Source organism: Cynoglossus semilaevis, chromosome 3 (genome assembly GCF_000523025.1).
Source record: "Cynoglossus semilaevis isolate Cse_v1.0 chromosome 3, Cse_v1.0, whole genome shotgun sequence".
Lineage (NCBI taxonomy): Eukaryota > Metazoa > Chordata > Actinopteri > Pleuronectiformes > Cynoglossidae > Cynoglossus > Cynoglossus semilaevis.
In genome coordinates this window covers 14865859-14881052 of record NC_024309.1, presented here as the reverse complement: position 1 = coordinate 14881052, position 15194 = coordinate 14865859, and the positions used below count along the sequence as shown (strand labels likewise).

The 15194-nt window shown below is 42.1% G+C and overlaps 3 protein-coding genes and 1 long non-coding RNA gene across 9 annotated transcripts in view; 2 read left to right on the top strand and 2 right to left on the bottom strand.

The window, feature by feature from the left end:
* The first annotated feature begins 1111 nt into the window (after positions 1-1111).
* Positions 1112-8524, top strand: tyms (thymidylate synthetase). 4 transcript variants are annotated; one of them, XM_025054390.1, is made up of 9 exons: positions 2878-2975; positions 3598-3797; positions 4610-4683; positions 4801-4975; positions 5074-5175; positions 6104-6279; positions 6537-6608; positions 6697-6870; positions 7040-7181. In XM_025054390.1, the coding sequence occupies exons 1-8, from the start codon at positions 2959-2961 to the stop codon at positions 6832-6834; spliced, it is 954 nt and encodes a 317-aa protein (XP_024910158.1). In that variant the 5' UTR covers positions 2878-2958; the 3' UTR covers positions 6835-6870; positions 7040-7181. The 4 variants fall into 4 exon arrangements, with proteins under 4 accessions (XP_016887027.1, XP_024910158.1, XP_024910157.1 ...); XM_017031538.2 differs by lacking the exon at positions 2878-2975 and adding an exon at positions 1112-1143 and having other exon boundaries at positions 4610-4975; XM_025054389.1 differs by lacking the exon at positions 7040-7181 and adding an exon at positions 8394-8524 and having other exon boundaries at positions 4610-4975.
* Positions 5495-11992, bottom strand: enosf1 (enolase superfamily member 1). 3 transcript variants are annotated; one of them, XM_017031534.2, is made up of 16 exons: positions 11832-11992; positions 11647-11749; positions 10556-10671; positions 10241-10327; positions 10131-10157; positions 9965-10037; positions 9391-9429; positions 9153-9235; positions 8949-9071; positions 8741-8875; positions 8617-8658; positions 8413-8542; positions 7427-7526; positions 7258-7339; positions 7052-7167; positions 5495-5676 (listed from the first exon to the last, which is right to left on the bottom strand). In XM_017031534.2, the coding sequence occupies exons 1-15, from the start codon at positions 11910-11912 to the stop codon at positions 7078-7080; spliced, it is 1311 nt and encodes a 436-aa protein (XP_016887023.1). In that variant the 5' UTR covers positions 11913-11992; the 3' UTR covers positions 5495-5676; positions 7052-7077. The 3 variants fall into 3 exon arrangements, with proteins under 3 accessions (XP_016887023.1, XP_008306481.1, XP_016887024.1); XM_008308259.3 differs by lacking the exon at positions 5495-5676 and having other exon boundaries at positions 6952-7167; XM_017031535.2 differs by lacking the exons at positions 5495-5676; positions 9965-10037; positions 10131-10157; ... (2 more) ...; positions 11647-11749; positions 11832-11992 and adding an exon at positions 9600-9658 and having other exon boundaries at positions 6952-7167.
* Positions 10678-15194, top strand: part of LOC103377445 (uncharacterized) — an 8680-nt gene continuing 4163 nt past the window's right edge. The window contains exons 1-2 of the long non-coding RNA XR_521414.3: positions 10678-10822; positions 11503-11592. This is a non-coding gene — a long non-coding RNA (uncharacterized LOC103377445). The remainder of the gene's footprint in view (positions 10823-11502; positions 11593-15194) is intronic.
* LOC103377444 (tyrosine-protein kinase yes) overlaps positions 12147-15194 on the bottom strand; it is a 15129-nt gene continuing 12081 nt past the window's right edge. Inside the window, exons 10-12 of the mRNA XM_008308258.3 lie at positions 14912-15065; positions 14165-14296; positions 12147-13159 (exon numbers count right to left, since the gene is read on the bottom strand). Of these exons, the coding sequence (XP_008306480.1) occupies positions 12951-13159; positions 14165-14296; positions 14912-15065 (495 nt within the window). The 3' untranslated portion in view covers positions 12147-12950. The remainder of the gene's footprint in view (positions 13160-14164; positions 14297-14911; positions 15066-15194) is intronic.

Here is a 15194-nt window from a genome sequence, read left to right as displayed (position 1 = left end):
TTATTACCATTGTTTTAGCTGTATTTGTCCTTTATTGCTAATGCTTAATCTTAAGCACTTTCAGCATTTCTTGCTTCTACTCTGGTCATTTTTAGCTGTTTCTTCAGCTTTATTTCTTGCTTCTACTCTGGTCATTTTTTTATCCTGTCGTTTAGTCAACTGACTGTTACTGCACTGTTACAGCAGACAGAGAGATTTCCTGTGATACATTTCATTCATTCGTTCAGACCATGCCAGACTCCTGACTTTTATTTTGACAGCTGGAATGCTTTCATTTGAAATGCCCTGAGTTCAGCCCTGTCTGCAGCCGCTGTTCCTCTCTGTCTCTCTCTCCTCCAGCTCTCCCTCCGTCCTCCCCTGCTGTGTCTCCCTCTGAAGGATGTGCAGCTCTGCAGCTCCAGGTCCGCGGACGTCCTGCAGAATCCAGCCGGAGATGAGATTAAGTTACTTGGGTTTGATGGCAATCCTGTCCTGGGGTGAAAACCTGGTTCTGATTAGAGATCGTTTCAAAGGTTTGTGGAGAAGGTGCAGGAGGAGGAGGAGGAGGAGAGAGACACTGACACAGAGCAGAATCTCTGGGTTTACATTTGATCCTTTTCCCTAAAATAAAATCATCTTTTTCAATATTCATGTTACTTTACACAAGAATTTTGACCTAATAAAGAAACATTAATTAATAATTAATTCTTAACAGTCTGTCCTGATCTCAGTCAGACTGCCCTGACACAAGCTGGGCCGCTGACCAGAGGTTGGAACCTTTACAAAGTTGACATATACTGTATTAAAATAAAATCTGAACTGAGTTGTAAGTGTGAACAAAACTCTTTCTATATTTATATATATATTTATTTTGATTCTAATGTAACGTTCCTCTGATCTGTCACCACTGAAGTGGACCATAAGGAGAAACGTGCTCCTTCATTTGGACCACTTTTGACTTACTCTAAAAATAGCCAGTATGTGAAAACGCTCTGACCGTTTCCCCCTGTCCCAGGTGCCGTGATCATTCCAGCACTTCCTGTATCTGTATCTGTGCGTGGCCTGCAGCCACACCTGACTGATCAAAGTCTGGAGCAGCCGCGTCCTGTGGACTAATGAGGACCAGACACCAGCGCTGACGTCTGCCATGTCTTCACAGCACAGGTCAGTGTCACTGGGTTTACTGGTGTGGCCCCTGAGGTTAATCTCTTCATACCTGCCCACTTTAAACCCACTGATTTACAGGGGGGACACACACAGATATCAGATCAGACTGATCCCTGCTCCACATTCCTCTAATCTTTGACACAATCGTCAGCCTTTGACCTGCTTTCCCTCCTGTCCCTGGAGAACCCCAGCTTCAAAGTCTGGTGCCTGGTGCTAATGGCTCACATTTGAGCCACGTCTTGGATTCCACGGCAGCCTGAGATGATAAAGCAGCTAATTACCTGCTTTCCTCAAGGCCTCAAACCTGCGGCTCCTCCGTCGGCTCTAATTGCAGCAGCGGGCCGGTCGTGGGCTTCAGATCAGGGTGGTGTGTGTGCCGGGGCTGATAGAAAGCAGCTGAGGGTCAGGTATCCCAAAGCCAGACTCCTGCTGCTCCTCATTCAGGAGGTTGGGACCTCATTTGCTGGGTCAGGGCTTTTCAGCAGTGGGGCTTGGATAAACAGAGGATGGAGGGAACGCACAGGAATTCCACATTTACCTCGCTGCTGCCATATTTAGATGACATGATAAGAACAGGGATCGTCTGAAGGGAGACCGGAGGCTCAGATGGTTTACTTTTCATACCCCGCTGATGTAGCAGGAAACATGTTTTACATTTTGTTTGCAGTAAAATATCCGGGATTTCTCAGATATACTGTAATAACAGTTTTTTTTTTGTTTTTTGTTTTTTTTTTATTTAGTATGGTCTCCTGCAGGGAGTTTGAAGTCACAGCTCAGGTATTTTCAAATGTGGTTGTAGAAGTTTTTTTTAACAATACTGGAGAGTCGCTACTGCCCTCTGCTGGTTGCTTGTTGCTGTGACCCATCGTGAGACGCTATAAGACTGTGGGACAGTTTCTTTCAATAAAAACTCAAAAACATAATTAAAACTCAAAAATAAAAACATTTTGAATTATTTCAGAATTTTTTCAGTCATTTGGGTGCTGAAAAAAATAATAAAAATCATCATCTTTAGGAAGTTAAATTCAGGGAACACTCCCTGTTGGACTTTGACAGTTTCATGTCAGATGCAAAGCTGCAGAATTCCTGGTGCAGAAACCTCAACCCTGTTTATTTCATGTGGATTCTACTTTTACAGTCGGGAAAACTGAAGTGTGTCTGAAAAATGAATCTATTTTCTTCCCAAAACCACATCTAATAATCCCTGGATCATGACGGTGTAGAGTATCTGTCATGGATCTTTCAGTGTTGGGTTTTTTTCCGACGCGCTTTGGAAACAGAACATAAACTGAAGGAGGTTTAACATCAGCGTCAAAATGTAACCACGGTCTTTGGCTTCCACTTGTCGGAGAGGCTTTTCTACATTCTTTGTTCAAAATGAAAGCTCTGCGGTTTCACTCTGTGTCTTTGGGTTTACGGCTCATACAGTACTGAACACCAATCATGTGTTTTAGAAAGTCAAATATGAACTCCTTTTACTTTAGTTTCAGCCCATATCGTGTTCACTTGTCCAGAGTGACTCCTCAGACCCGAGGGCGCCCCCTAGGCACCCTCAAATCCTTCCTTGTAAAACATTTTCTACATGGAGCCTTTCAGGAGCCAATCAGATGTCTCGTTCTTTTGCAGCCAATCACACGGCCGCGCCGCAGACTCATCTGCCATAACGAAAAATGGCGTCTGGAAGGGAAAATAAAACATTTTCTACATGGAGCCTTTCAGGAGCCAATCAGATGTCTCGTTCTTTTGCAGCCAATCACACGGCCGCGCCGCAGATTCATCTGCCATAACGAAACATGGCGTCTGGAAGCGAAAATGGAGAGCGTTTGCATGTACGGGAAGTCGTGTTTTAAAGCAATAGAAAGAATAACGCAAGATACAAAGTTGTATGTTTTACTAAGTAATATTCTGGAAGTAAAATAACGACATTTCTGTGGATCTGTGGCGTGGGGTAGTGACGTCACACACGGTCCCTGGTGGGGAGTTATACAGTCGAGTTATTTGTGCATTTATTCTTTTTATACATTTCTAAATATTCCAAATGCATTTGTGAATCCTTGTTTGTGTATTTATTCTTTTCGAGACTGTTCTAGCTCCATATAAAACCTCCGTTTTCCACGATTTTAAATGGCTGGAAGTTAGCGTCGCATTGTATCTGAAACAAGCGCTCCTCCAAATGTTCTCACTCAGTGGAGGAGTAAGGAGGACCTTGTGTGAGTATCTGTATGAACGGCTCCCAACCAAACGCGAATCGGTTCCCATCGTTCATGTTAATGAGCCGTTCAAAAGGTCCGGTTCGTTCGTGAACGCCACAGTTCTAGATGGGGAGGAGACAGAGGCGGGTCCACCGCCTTTTTCAAGCCCTCGATATTTAAAATGAACCTCGCGTTTTTGAATGTAATTCAGTTGTGAGCTGTTAGTTTTCACTGAGTTGTTTGCTATTTTTTAACTCAGGAAAATGCCCGCCAACTCAGACATCATCACTGAGCACAGCCAGGCTGAGCAGAAGAGTTCTCACCCGCCTGGGTTCTGGGACGAGCGTGGCTATCTGGACCTGATAAAGTACATTCTAGTTAATGGCAAGAGTAAAGGAGACCGAACCGGGACCGGTGTCATCTCCGTGTTCGGGGCTCAGTCCAGATACAGTCTGAGAGGTGAGTTTGAATTTAACGTAAGTTTTTACTTCTTTCTTTTTTTTCTCCTCGTTGTGGAGACACATTGAGAAAATGTAGTAGAAAAACGTTAATTGCTTACATTATACGAAATAAATACTTGTCAAACAATATTTAACTTTAGCAACAGTTTGTGCATGAAGTTACAATATCTGCACAAACAGTAAAACGTTTTTTTTCTGTCATGAAGCGCGAAACCGAATCCGTGTTTAATGTTAGTTCTTCAGGCTTTATGATTTTAACATCGGCTGATTCGACTCTTTGTCGAAAACAGTTTATTTTGGCAAGTTTCCCTCCTGCTGGTTACGTATGTTACAACAGGACAAAGTCGTTATTTTTTTCTTATTTTGACTTGTGTGTCTCGGGTAGAAACACTTGAAGACTGGTCCATATTGATGTCGGGCTGCTGTCTTACTCTAGCTTTTCCGCTTCGTTTGCGCGCTCTCAACGTTCTGTGACGTAGTTCCGCCGGAAGCCTGTATGTATGTATATACTATATGTTATTATTATAGTCATTGTAACACGGGGATACAACGAAATTGAGCCTCTGCTTTTAACCCACCATATGTATGTGAATATATATGTATGTATATATATATTAAAATTTTTAAATAACTGTATTTAACTACTGTAGATTCATTTACAAGTCTGTCCATTAGGAGTCAGTGATGAGTTGACTTTTTTTTTATTATTGTTATTAAATAACACTCACCTGCTCCGGCAATTTACTTTATCAGGGTCAGTTTATTTATTTATTGTTTTTTATTTATTTATTTTTTGCAACTGTTCCGTAGATCAGTTTCCGTTGCTGACGACTAAGAAAGTTTTCTGGAAAGGGATCCTTGAAGAGCTGCTGTGGTTTATTAAGGTAAAGTCATTCACAGAAACATTTCAGATTGTGCATATTATTGTTTTTTGGCATTTGTATTTTACAACTATCTGTCTGTTTAACTTAAAAAAAATGTGTTGTGTGTGTTTATCACAGGGATCAACAAACGCCAAAGAGCTTTCAGAGAAGGGGGTGAAAATCTGGGACGCCAATGGATCTCGTGCGTTTCTGGACAAGCTTGGTTTCACAGACAGAGAAGAAGGCGACCTGGGACCCGTGTACGGTTTCCAGTGGAGGCACTTTGGTGCCGAGTACAAAGACATGCACACAGGTACTGAGATTACATTTATTTATTTTCTTTTGAAAGTCTGTCATTTTCAGTTTTTTACCCACAGAGTTCCCCTAAAAAGCCAAATAACTGTCTTACAGATTACACAGGACAAGGTGTGGACCAGCTGAAAAATGTCATCGACACCATCAAAAACAATCCAGAAGACAGAAGGATCATCATGTGTGCCTGGAACCCCAAAGGTGCTGCACATTCATGAATATATATATGTATATATTTAGATTTTTATTGAACAGTTCAAATATACACAGACCGTCCACAGGGAGGAGACAACCCTTCACAAACTTGTGTCTTTTGCAATCAATCAATCAATCAAATCAATCAAATTTTATTTATATAGCCCACATTTACAAAATACAGTTTGTCACATGGGGCTTCACAGGGTTGGTAACATCCTCTGTCCTTAGATCGTCAGCCAGGGTAAGGAAAAACTACCGAAAGAGAAACCCTTTCAACAGGGAGAAAAGAGAAAGGTAGAAACCTTAGGGAGAACCACAGGTGACGGATCCACTCCCTGGACGGACAGACGTGCAATAGATGTTATCAGAACATACATTGTACAAATACATAAAAACCAATGAAGAAAAAAAAAAGTTCAAGTTCCGGTTGTGGATCCAGTAGTTGTCGCAGTAGTGGTAGTGGCAGTAGTCCTGTGCTCCTCCTGTTCACCGGTGGCAGCAGAACTGTAAAAGAGTGGGACCAGTTTCCTAAGTGTATACATGGTGGTCGGTATGAATATAGGACAGGACAGAAGAATAAAGTAAGACCGTAGAGTCTGTGTCCTCATTATAAGTGCAAGATGAAGTGAAATGAAATGAAATGCAATGCCCCCCAGCAGTCTAGGCCTATAGCAGCATCTTTTTAGACTGTTCTAGTCGGGGCATGTTTAATCTAATTTAGGCTATAGGCTATACTATACAAATGGGTTTTGAGTCTCACTTTAAAGGACGAGACAGAATCTGACTCTCTTACTGAGAGTGGGAGCTGGTTCCACAGGAGAGGAGCCTGGTAACTAAAAGTTCTACCACCCGTTCTATTTTTATTTATTTTAGGGATGACCAATAGATTCGAATTTTGGGAGCGCAGTGATCTATTCGGTTTGTTTTGCAGATCTGCCCCTCATGGCCCTGCCGCCATGTCACGCCATCTGTCAGTTCTACGTGTGTGATGGCGAGCTCTCCTGTCAGCTGTACCAGCGCTCAGCTGACATGGGGCTGGGAGTTCCCTTCAACATCGCCAGCTACGCACTGCTCACCTACATGATCGCCCACATCACGGGACTCAAGGTGAGGGCAGCGTTCTCACATTAGGACAAAGCGCAGTCGCTGAATTTTTTTTATTTATTTATTACTATTGTCATTTCCGCTTTTTGCTGGTTCAAACCACAGGGTGGCGCAAATTTACATAAAAGTTCTGTGATGCACTAAAGAATTGTTTTGTTGTTGGGTTTTTTTTTTTGTTTTTGTTTTTTAACTTTGATAAGAATGAATTACTGATTGAATGTTCAGACTAATTTCCTTGGTTTTTATCTGTGTCCATTCAGCCTGGTGACTTTGTTCACACCCTGGGTGACGCTCACGTCTACATCAACCACATTCAACCTCTGGAAGTCCAGGTGGGAAATTTGGATTTTATTTATTTATTTATTATGTTCTTAATTCCTGCCACCAGCTCACCCACAGCTTCTCTGCTCACACCCACAGATGCAGAGAGAAATCCGACCGTTCCCCAAACTAAAGATCCTGAGGAAAGTGGAGAACATCGACGACTTCCGGGCGGAGGACTTTGAGATCTGTCACTACAACCCTCATCCTGTCATTAAGTTGCAGATGGCTGTGTAATGAACCTGGAGCGCTGAGACATGAGCTACTCACGTGGTGTGTGTGTGTGTGGTACATGTTTGAACTGTTGGTGTTTGTACTTTTGAACAAGTGATGTGTACTGATTCATAGGAACAATTTGTTGGTTGATTCAGATGTTTATTTTACTTCTTATCTTTAACATATTTCTGTAAATAAATTAATTTTGCTGTTAACGTCGACTCAGGATTTCCCTGACCTTCCATGTTGAAGAAAAACACCGCCTCACTTGTTCATCTGCAGCCAAACTTCTCCATCAGGAAACTGGTATCTCTGCACCGATGAGTCCAACATCTCACAGGAGTAACCGGGATCCTGGGGCCGGTAGCAGGAAGAAGAAGAACCGATCAAGGATTTGGCACTTTTACGCACACACATTGTCTTCAACAGTCTTTAATCTCTGACCTTTGGGGGGAGGTAGTGGGCGTCTTTAATCACCACAGGACTGGTGAAGTGTTCGTGGAGGTGGTCCACGTACTCGCACATCCTGAGGATGAAGATGTGACGTAGATGATGATGATGACGATGATGAAGCTGTCACGGACTGAGAAGATGGAGGAGAGTCTGTTCTCACCTGTTGTTCAGACTGGCAGACACACAGATGTAGTCGAAGAGGATCAGATGTTGAACCAGTTCACACAGACCCACTCCCCCAGAGTGAGGACACACGGGCACTGGAGGAAACATGACCAAAAAAAAAACTTCATGTTTGACCAAATCATGGTCAAATCGTTTCTTTACTCTTTGTTAGAAATGATTTTTCTCCCATGTATATTTGAGATTATAGGCTAAAAAAAATTATTTTTAATTTTTATTAAATAAAAAAAATCTCCAGCTCTTGGAGCTAAAAATATAAACTTAAATACGTAAAAAAAATCATATTGAACAGCTTTACTGTTACTGTCTCCTAAATAGTAAACGTCCAGGAGTTTCTCTAACCGCTGGGTGGCGCTCGGTGTATCAGTTAACAATGTCTGAGGTTTTAATGAAGTCTGTTTCATTTTTCACCGTTAATATAAAGTCTGAAAAACACAATCAACGGGTCCAGGATCAGCCATGACGTCACGAAATGTTGCCTTTATATAACGAGTAATTAATAACCCGAAAACGTAACTCACTTCAACGGAGAAGTACGTTTACGTTTTTATTAAATTATTGAATTTAATAAAAATATTTTTTTAAAAATAAGGACGGGGTTACTGCCGGCTGCTTAACATCCTAACGGAAGCCCTGTTGTTTTACTTCCGGTTAGGTTAACAGACTTTCTATGGTTCCGTCATTTATTTATTTACGTTTATGGACATTTAGGGAAGTGTGAAAACTGACACTTGGGAAAACGATTGGCAAAAAAATGAAAATATTAAATTTTTAATTTTAACTTTTATTGATGATTTTGCATCTGTTATTTCAGACACTTTGTTTATGGTTACAAAACAAATGGAATACTTTTTTATTTTAATTTATTTAAAATAGTACTTTTCATCCAGTGACATACTATGTATTCTTGATAAACTAAAACTACTACCTTTTTTTATTTCCAGGTCACCTCCTGCCTCTCACCTTTGAACTTGTGGGCCATCAGCATCACGGCCAAGTTCTCGTTGACGCTGCCCAGTCTGCAGCTGTCGATCTGGACAAACTGCAGCGCTGACGCTTGGAGGAGCTGCTTGAACATCACCCTGTTGTGACACTTTAGTGAAAACGGACTGGTTATCGTTTCTGTCTGGGAATGTGTTTCTGAAAAGCGGTATCTGAGTGCCTGACCTGTTCGCCCGTTGCCACGCCAATCCCGTGTGGAGCCAAAGCCTAAAAAAAAATTTAGCAAAATATCCGGAAGTACAGAAGTTGTTTTTGTCTGTTGTTTATGTGCGTGGTTTTTTTGTCTGACCTTGGAGATCGTAGCGTGACCCAGGATGTCGTCAGGAGACGTTGGCTCCTCGATCCACAGAGGTTTGAACTCAGCCAGGCGGGACACCCAGCTGACGGCCTCGTCCACGTCCCATTTCTGGTTGGCGTCGATCATCTAACGCGAGCGTTCTTCAGTTAAAATGTACGAACAGAAACCAACACCGTGGTCGGTGATCAAACCAACTGACCAGAGTGTTGTTGGGTCCGATCATTTGTCTGATGAGTCGACACCTGCGGACGTCGTCCTCCAGGTCGGCGCCCACCTTCAGCTTGAACCTGGTCCAGCCGCCGCGGAGAGCATCTGCGCAGAGCTACGAGAGAAAATACTGTCTCTCTTGACAATCTGTCTTGAAACATTTTGGACCTTCCCATCATATTTAATAATCACAGACCTGTTGGAGCTGCTGGTCTGAGTACCCCAGCCAGGCACAGGAGGTGGTGTAGGCAGGGTAACCCTCACTCAGCATCTGGTCCTCTGCCAGATGAAGGAAGGCGTTTGACAAGAGTTAAGAACGAACCGAGGACGGAGTGTGTTTTAATCACAGACTGTCAGGCGTCAGTGCGTCAGATTAAAGACCTCCTGTTTCCACCAGATGTCATTAAAGACTGGTGTGAGACCAGTGCTCTCACCTCTCTGCTGCCTGCCCTCCTGTGCCTTCAGGAGGAGGTCTGAAACAGAGAAGAGAGACAAAGGTGAAGAGAATCAGATGGGTGATGGAGGGATGATGAATGTATTCAGTAGGGGAGTAAGAAAATATCAAAACACTGAGATATTACAATCATTTGTATCACAATATCGTAACAATATCCTCCATCGTTGTATTGATTTTTTTTCTCACCAATTCCCAGTCCAATATTCCTGGTGTTGGTTCATTTTCTTTTTCTTTTCTTTCTTCTCTAGTGATTCCAAATGTAGATCCCTCTGTTCCAGAGTTAGTAACCTGATGTTTTTTATCGTTGCACCTATAGTATTGCAATATATCGCATCGTGATACGTATCATATTGCCAGATTTTTTGCCAATACACACCCCTATTAATCAGACTATGATCTGTTCTCTTACTGTTTAGCATTTTTAATAATTTATTCAAATTTTCTATTACAATTTTGAGTCAATGACTGTTTTTTTTAATGTGATCCTATAGAGGGGGAAAAAAGCCGGTATAAATTGTCCGTGTCATTTTCCTAGTACCGTAGAGTCTCACCTACAGCCTCCTTCTCTGTCAGGACATCAGTAATGTATCTGAAGTCGATGCATGAAACAAGCTGCTCAGGATCCTGCACTGACACACACACATACACACTCAGAGTGATGTTTTTTCACTTTACTCCAAATCAACATCTTCCCTCTACCCTAACCCTGGGACTCACCATGTCAACCAGCAGTTTCCACAGCGGCTGTGAGACAGAAAGACAGAGTGAAACCAGTTGCAGAGAATCGTGGTGTCACTCTTCATGACTGACTCATCACATGGTCTCACCTTGCCCTCTGCCCTCGCCCACAGGTCCCACACAGCATTTAGGACTGCAGCTGTAGCCACGTGGATCACACCCTTCTCTGGTCCCAGCTGAGGCCAACGAGAAGAAATGAAAATGTTATCTACAGTGGAATTATTCATCCAGAAAATATCTGTCAATCAACGGTCTCACTCCTCCTGTAAGTAATCATTCATTCTCAGATGTTTAAAAATTAGGAAACTTGACAGGGTCACTGTATGTTCTGACAGAAATGCAAATGTAAATAAATGTTTAAAATTAAATATTTATATAACAAGTTTTCCTGAATGCCTCCTTACCCATCTCATCTGGCTATCACTGGTCAGGAGACGGTAGAACCCGCGGAAGTCCCTCACAATCTCCTCCAGGGATTTTCCAACCACCAGCCTCGACAGAGATTCCACTGCGCACACCACTATAGAGAAAACACTTATTAGTCTTGACCACTAGATGGCAGTTTCGCACAGTAGCCAGAAGTCAGAAAAGAAACGCGTTTCCCGCCCATCGTCACACATTTTCAGAGCCGACAGTACACATATATTTCTGAAGTAATTTTTTTTTCTACGGTAAGTTTCTTTCCTGGTCCTATTTTACACGGTTGTTTTTTTCTACTTTTGTAACGTAAGTTATAATGTGCTAACGTATTAGCAAGGTTCAACCTGATTCTCATCAAAACCATTAGTAACTAAGAGTCAGTGAAAAGCACAGTCAATTAAGAAAATATATTTTGTATTTGAACTATTACTTGGTTTAACTATTACTTGGTTATTTATTAATTCTAAATCAAAGTTAAAAATGCCAAAAACTAGCTGAATAATATGGACAAAATATCTTAAAGAAATACTCAAGTTAGCCTATTTAAGAAGAATCTTAAAGAAATACTCAAGTTAGCCTACAGGGAAGCTAATGTAGTAGCTCTACTCCTGTGGGCTAACGGGCTAACTGTGGGCTAAGATATTTTGTACATATTATTCAGCTAGTTTTTGGCTTTTTTTTTGTAGTATGTAGCATAAGTATTTTGTTAAATATTTTATTCTATTTGATTTAATGTTTCGTCAAACTTTTGAGTTATATTTGTGAAAAAGTCTTAGCAATTTCTAAGGTAACATCGTCTGATGTGTCGTTTTTTTCATATAACAAAATATGACCACGTTAAAATAATTGTAAAAGTCTCTCTGTGCATGATTGTCATTCGACAGAATTGGAATATATATAAGTATATGTTTTATTTTTATTATTATTTCAGGTGAATTTAACATTTCTGCGTTTGAGGTCTGGACGAACCAACATTTCCGAGACGTTCGTGAACGCAGCACTGACCTTCAGTTGTGGTCACGTGAGTACCTACCACAGTTCTCGTCCACTGTTCATTTAAAGTGTTTTTTCTCACCGATTTCGGTGCCTTTTCCTAAAGTAAAAGTGAAGCCGAATCCCTTGAGTTCACTGTCCGTGTGCAGGACGACGTAGGCGGTAGAATAATCCGGGTCAGTGTGCTGGAGTTTGGAGAAAAGTTATACAGTTTTTGTTTTTAAAAATCGTTCAAATGGTTTTAATATTACTGCGCAGAAACGTTACCATAGCGTCGGAGCCATGTTGCTCCGTAGATGTCGGAAACCTCACGTCCTTCACAGTCACGTTTATTATTTTGGGCAACATAGTAATTTTTTTATCTATCAGTCAACGTCCTGAGGGTTCAGACTTGGTCTGAATGAAGCTCAAGATTTATTTCCTGGAGCGTCCCGTTGGCCCCGCCTTCTCAACGCCTCCTGTTTTGTTATCATATTGGTCCAAAGATCAAAAACACGCCCTCGAATTGACTGAACTCTTATCTACGTTTGTTGTGGACAAAAACACGTACGGTTTTAGAAAAATACAACAACAAAAGTTAAATTAAAGTTGTAAAATGATTTATTATTATTATTATTATTATTGTACAAATACAACCATTCACTTCTCCACCCCCCCCACTCCCAAATGTTACACACTCTTGTGTTGTAATTAACAATACAAAACGAGGGGTGAATAATATGCAGTACAAAGCCCCGCCAGACAAGTTCTGTTGTCACTGTTCCATTAAAATACTGTAAATACCGGAACATTATTAACCGTTAAAAACATGATGTCACTGCCGTACAAACTGTTTTTTTGCAGAGGTTAGTGGTCTTCAGCAGTTACGTGGTTGTAGACTTTTTTTTATATATATAAAAATGTTTTGGAGTAAAAATCCTGCTAAAGAATCACGGCAGCTCTCTGCTCACCATCACCATGAGGAAATCGTCACAGTTTTATTTATTTACAGTATCACGAGAAAACTGTCAATGAGTAAACACTTAAAGGTTAAACCTGGTTAAAGAATAGATGATTCTACAGGTTTGTTAATTCCCACAGCTAAGACGTGCGTTGTACCACAGATGGACATGAACGACATGAAGATACGACACGCTGTATGTGACATGGTCTGGTTAAAAAAATAAAAAATATAGACTACATGACGATGTGTGACCCACAGATTCACTTCTCAAACAGACCCATATAGCATTCAGGTGTGGGCTACTGACCCTGCTAGCTTTCATGTGGCCCAGAAAAAGGAGATGTTAGCCAAATGACAAAGGCTGAATTTTTTTTTTTTTTTTTGTTTGTAACCTGATGGGTAAAAAGTCTTAGCTTCTCCCATGATGCATTGGTCCAGTCAGGCTATAGGTTCTCTCCAGGCTGGTACTGTGGCTCTGTGGCAGTGAAGTAGTCCTCCAGGAAAGACTGTAGGTACTCAAAAGTGGGCCTCTCGTCCGCATCCTTCTTCCAGCACTGCATCATCAGCTCGTGCAAAGACTCGGGGCATCCCTGTGGGCAGGGCATACGGTAGCCGCGCTCCACCTGCTCCAGCACCTCCCTGTTCACCATACCTGGGGGAGTAAACCATAGTTGCAGCCATTGAACCGACGCTCCCACCTAACCAAATCTGGTCACATGGCCCACATGGAGCCAGTGTTCTAGTCTACATCGTTGTCGTTCTGGTCTACAGATCTAGTCTTGTTGTTCTGGTCTGATCTGGTGTTGGTTTTGTTCTGTTTTGTTTCCTGTTTTCTAATTCCACCAGTTTTGTCTGAATCTGAATCGAGCGTGAATATTACATTACATTTAGCAGACGCTTTTATCCCAAGCGAAAGTTTGGTCAAGCAGTAGCGCCCCCTGCAGTTATGTCATAAGCAAAAGTCAGTGACTTAGTTTGATCTGTTCAGCGACCGGCAGACGGTGTAGATCAATGTCTTTGACCACCCTTTTGGGTTGGTTAAAGACCAGACACGCCGCTGCGTTCTGGACTATTTGTATCGGTCTAGGTGACCAGGCTGGTAGACGCCGTAGGAGGGCGTTGGGATATGACCACAGCCTGTAGTAACAGTCGGGTACGGTCTGATTTTGCGTATGTTGTAGGGTGAAATAAAAAGAGTGAATAAATGTAACATAATCCGGAGAAATCCTTCTGTACGGTGTGTGGGTTTTTTTTTTTTTTTTTACTACACTCAAATGTTGTGCGTGGTTTTCTCCTGGTGCTCTGACCTACAAACGTGTCCCAGGACTCAGCAGATTCGACTGAGTGAAAGTAGTTCAGGACACGGTAGGCTGTGCTGCCCACGGAGAAGAATCAGTCTGACAGATGGTTCTGAGAGGGAGTGGCCTTCAGTCTCCTCATCACTGCCTCCAGATGGCTTCATCTAATCTCACGTGTGTGTGTCTGTGTGTGTGTGTGTTTATTTATTTTTATCCTGTAGAGTCTTTTCCCACCAGTACAAACGCAGTCAGTTTATAACAATAACTAACACAAACGCTGCACGTCTGCTGATGGACCAAACAACAACAGTCATAATTCAGTGCGTGTGTGTGTGTGATGAGGTCATGAGGTCATGTACCTGGGTAGGGAACTCTGCCTTTGGTGACGAGCTCAGTCAGTAAAATGCCGAAGGACCAGACGTCTGACTTGATGGTGAAGCGACCGTACAGCGCAGCCTCAGGGGCCGTCCACTTGATGGGAAACTTGGCTCCTGGAGGAGGAAGAGGAGGGGCGGAGGACACAGGGTCAACTTAGTCCACCAGGGGGCACAGCTGTTCACTGACTCACATAGTTGAAGGTGTTATACTGATGATAAGAAACATGTTTGTTCTGTTTTTGCCTTGTTTTGACCTGAATTTTCCTGCTCCGTTTTCATCATTTGCCTTGAATTCTTTTTTTGTTTTGCAATTTGTTGTTCAGCATTGATTTGAACTTTGTAACCTTTGTCTTTGTTCTAATCTCATTTTGTCCTTTTTTCGCCTTGTTTTGTTTTTTTCTCCTTTTGTTTTGCCTTGTCATTTATCTTGTTTCGAACGCTCCGTACTTTTTGTTAGCTGGACACAGCATCAACTACATGTGTAGTTTCACTGATCTAAATCCCAAAATGAAAAACCACCAAGTACTGAACCTTTACACGGCAGATACAGCAGAGGAATTAATTCCACTAAGGGTTTGAAAAAAAACAAAAACCCATTTGATCAGAGGAAACGGCAGCATCTGTTTTCCACTCAGAGTCTAATTCACTCTGATGGTAGACAGCAGGGACGGTCCAGCTGAGAGGCTGCTGCTGTTTCCACGTGTGTGTGTGTGTGTGTTGTGAACTGACCTTGTCTGGCTGTGTACTCGTTGTCCTCTATTAACCTGGCCAGACCAAAGTCTGCGATCTTACACGCCAGGTTGTCGCCGACGAGGATGTTGGCGGCCCGCAGGTCCCTGTGGATGTAGTTCATCCTCTCAATGAACGCCATGCCGTCGGCAATCTAAAAAAAAAAAAAAAAAAAACGATGAACGCCATGCCGTCAGCGATCTAAAAAAAAAAAAAAAAAAAGGCCAAAGTGTTTCCCCGGCGCGGCGCCTCAGAATTATTTTTAGCTCCCACACCCACCACG

Excerpts from the sequence above, each read along its gene's own strand:
- tyms (XM_025054389.1), top strand. Across the intron at positions 4,976-5,073 it reads GTACAAAGACATGCACACAG|ATTACACAGGACAAGGTGTG; the intron begins GTACTGAGATTA and ends ACTGTCTTACAG. Across the intron at positions 5,176-6,103 it reads GTGTGCCTGGAACCCCAAAG|ATCTGCCCCTCATGGCCCTG; the intron begins GTGCTGCACATT and ends TTTGTTTTGCAG.
- enosf1 (XM_017031534.2), bottom strand. The coding sequence starts at position 11,912 with ATGTTGCCCAAAATAATAAACGTGACTGTGAAGGACGTGAGGTTTCCG. Across the intron at positions 11,750-11,831 it reads AACATGGCTCCGACGCTATG|CACACTGACCCGGATTATTC; the intron begins GTAACGTTTCTG and ends TCCAAACTCCAG. Across the intron at positions 10,328-10,555 it reads GTGATAGCCAGATGAGATGG|CTGGGACCAGAGAAGGGTGT; the intron begins GTAAGGAGGCAT and ends CGTTGGCCTCAG.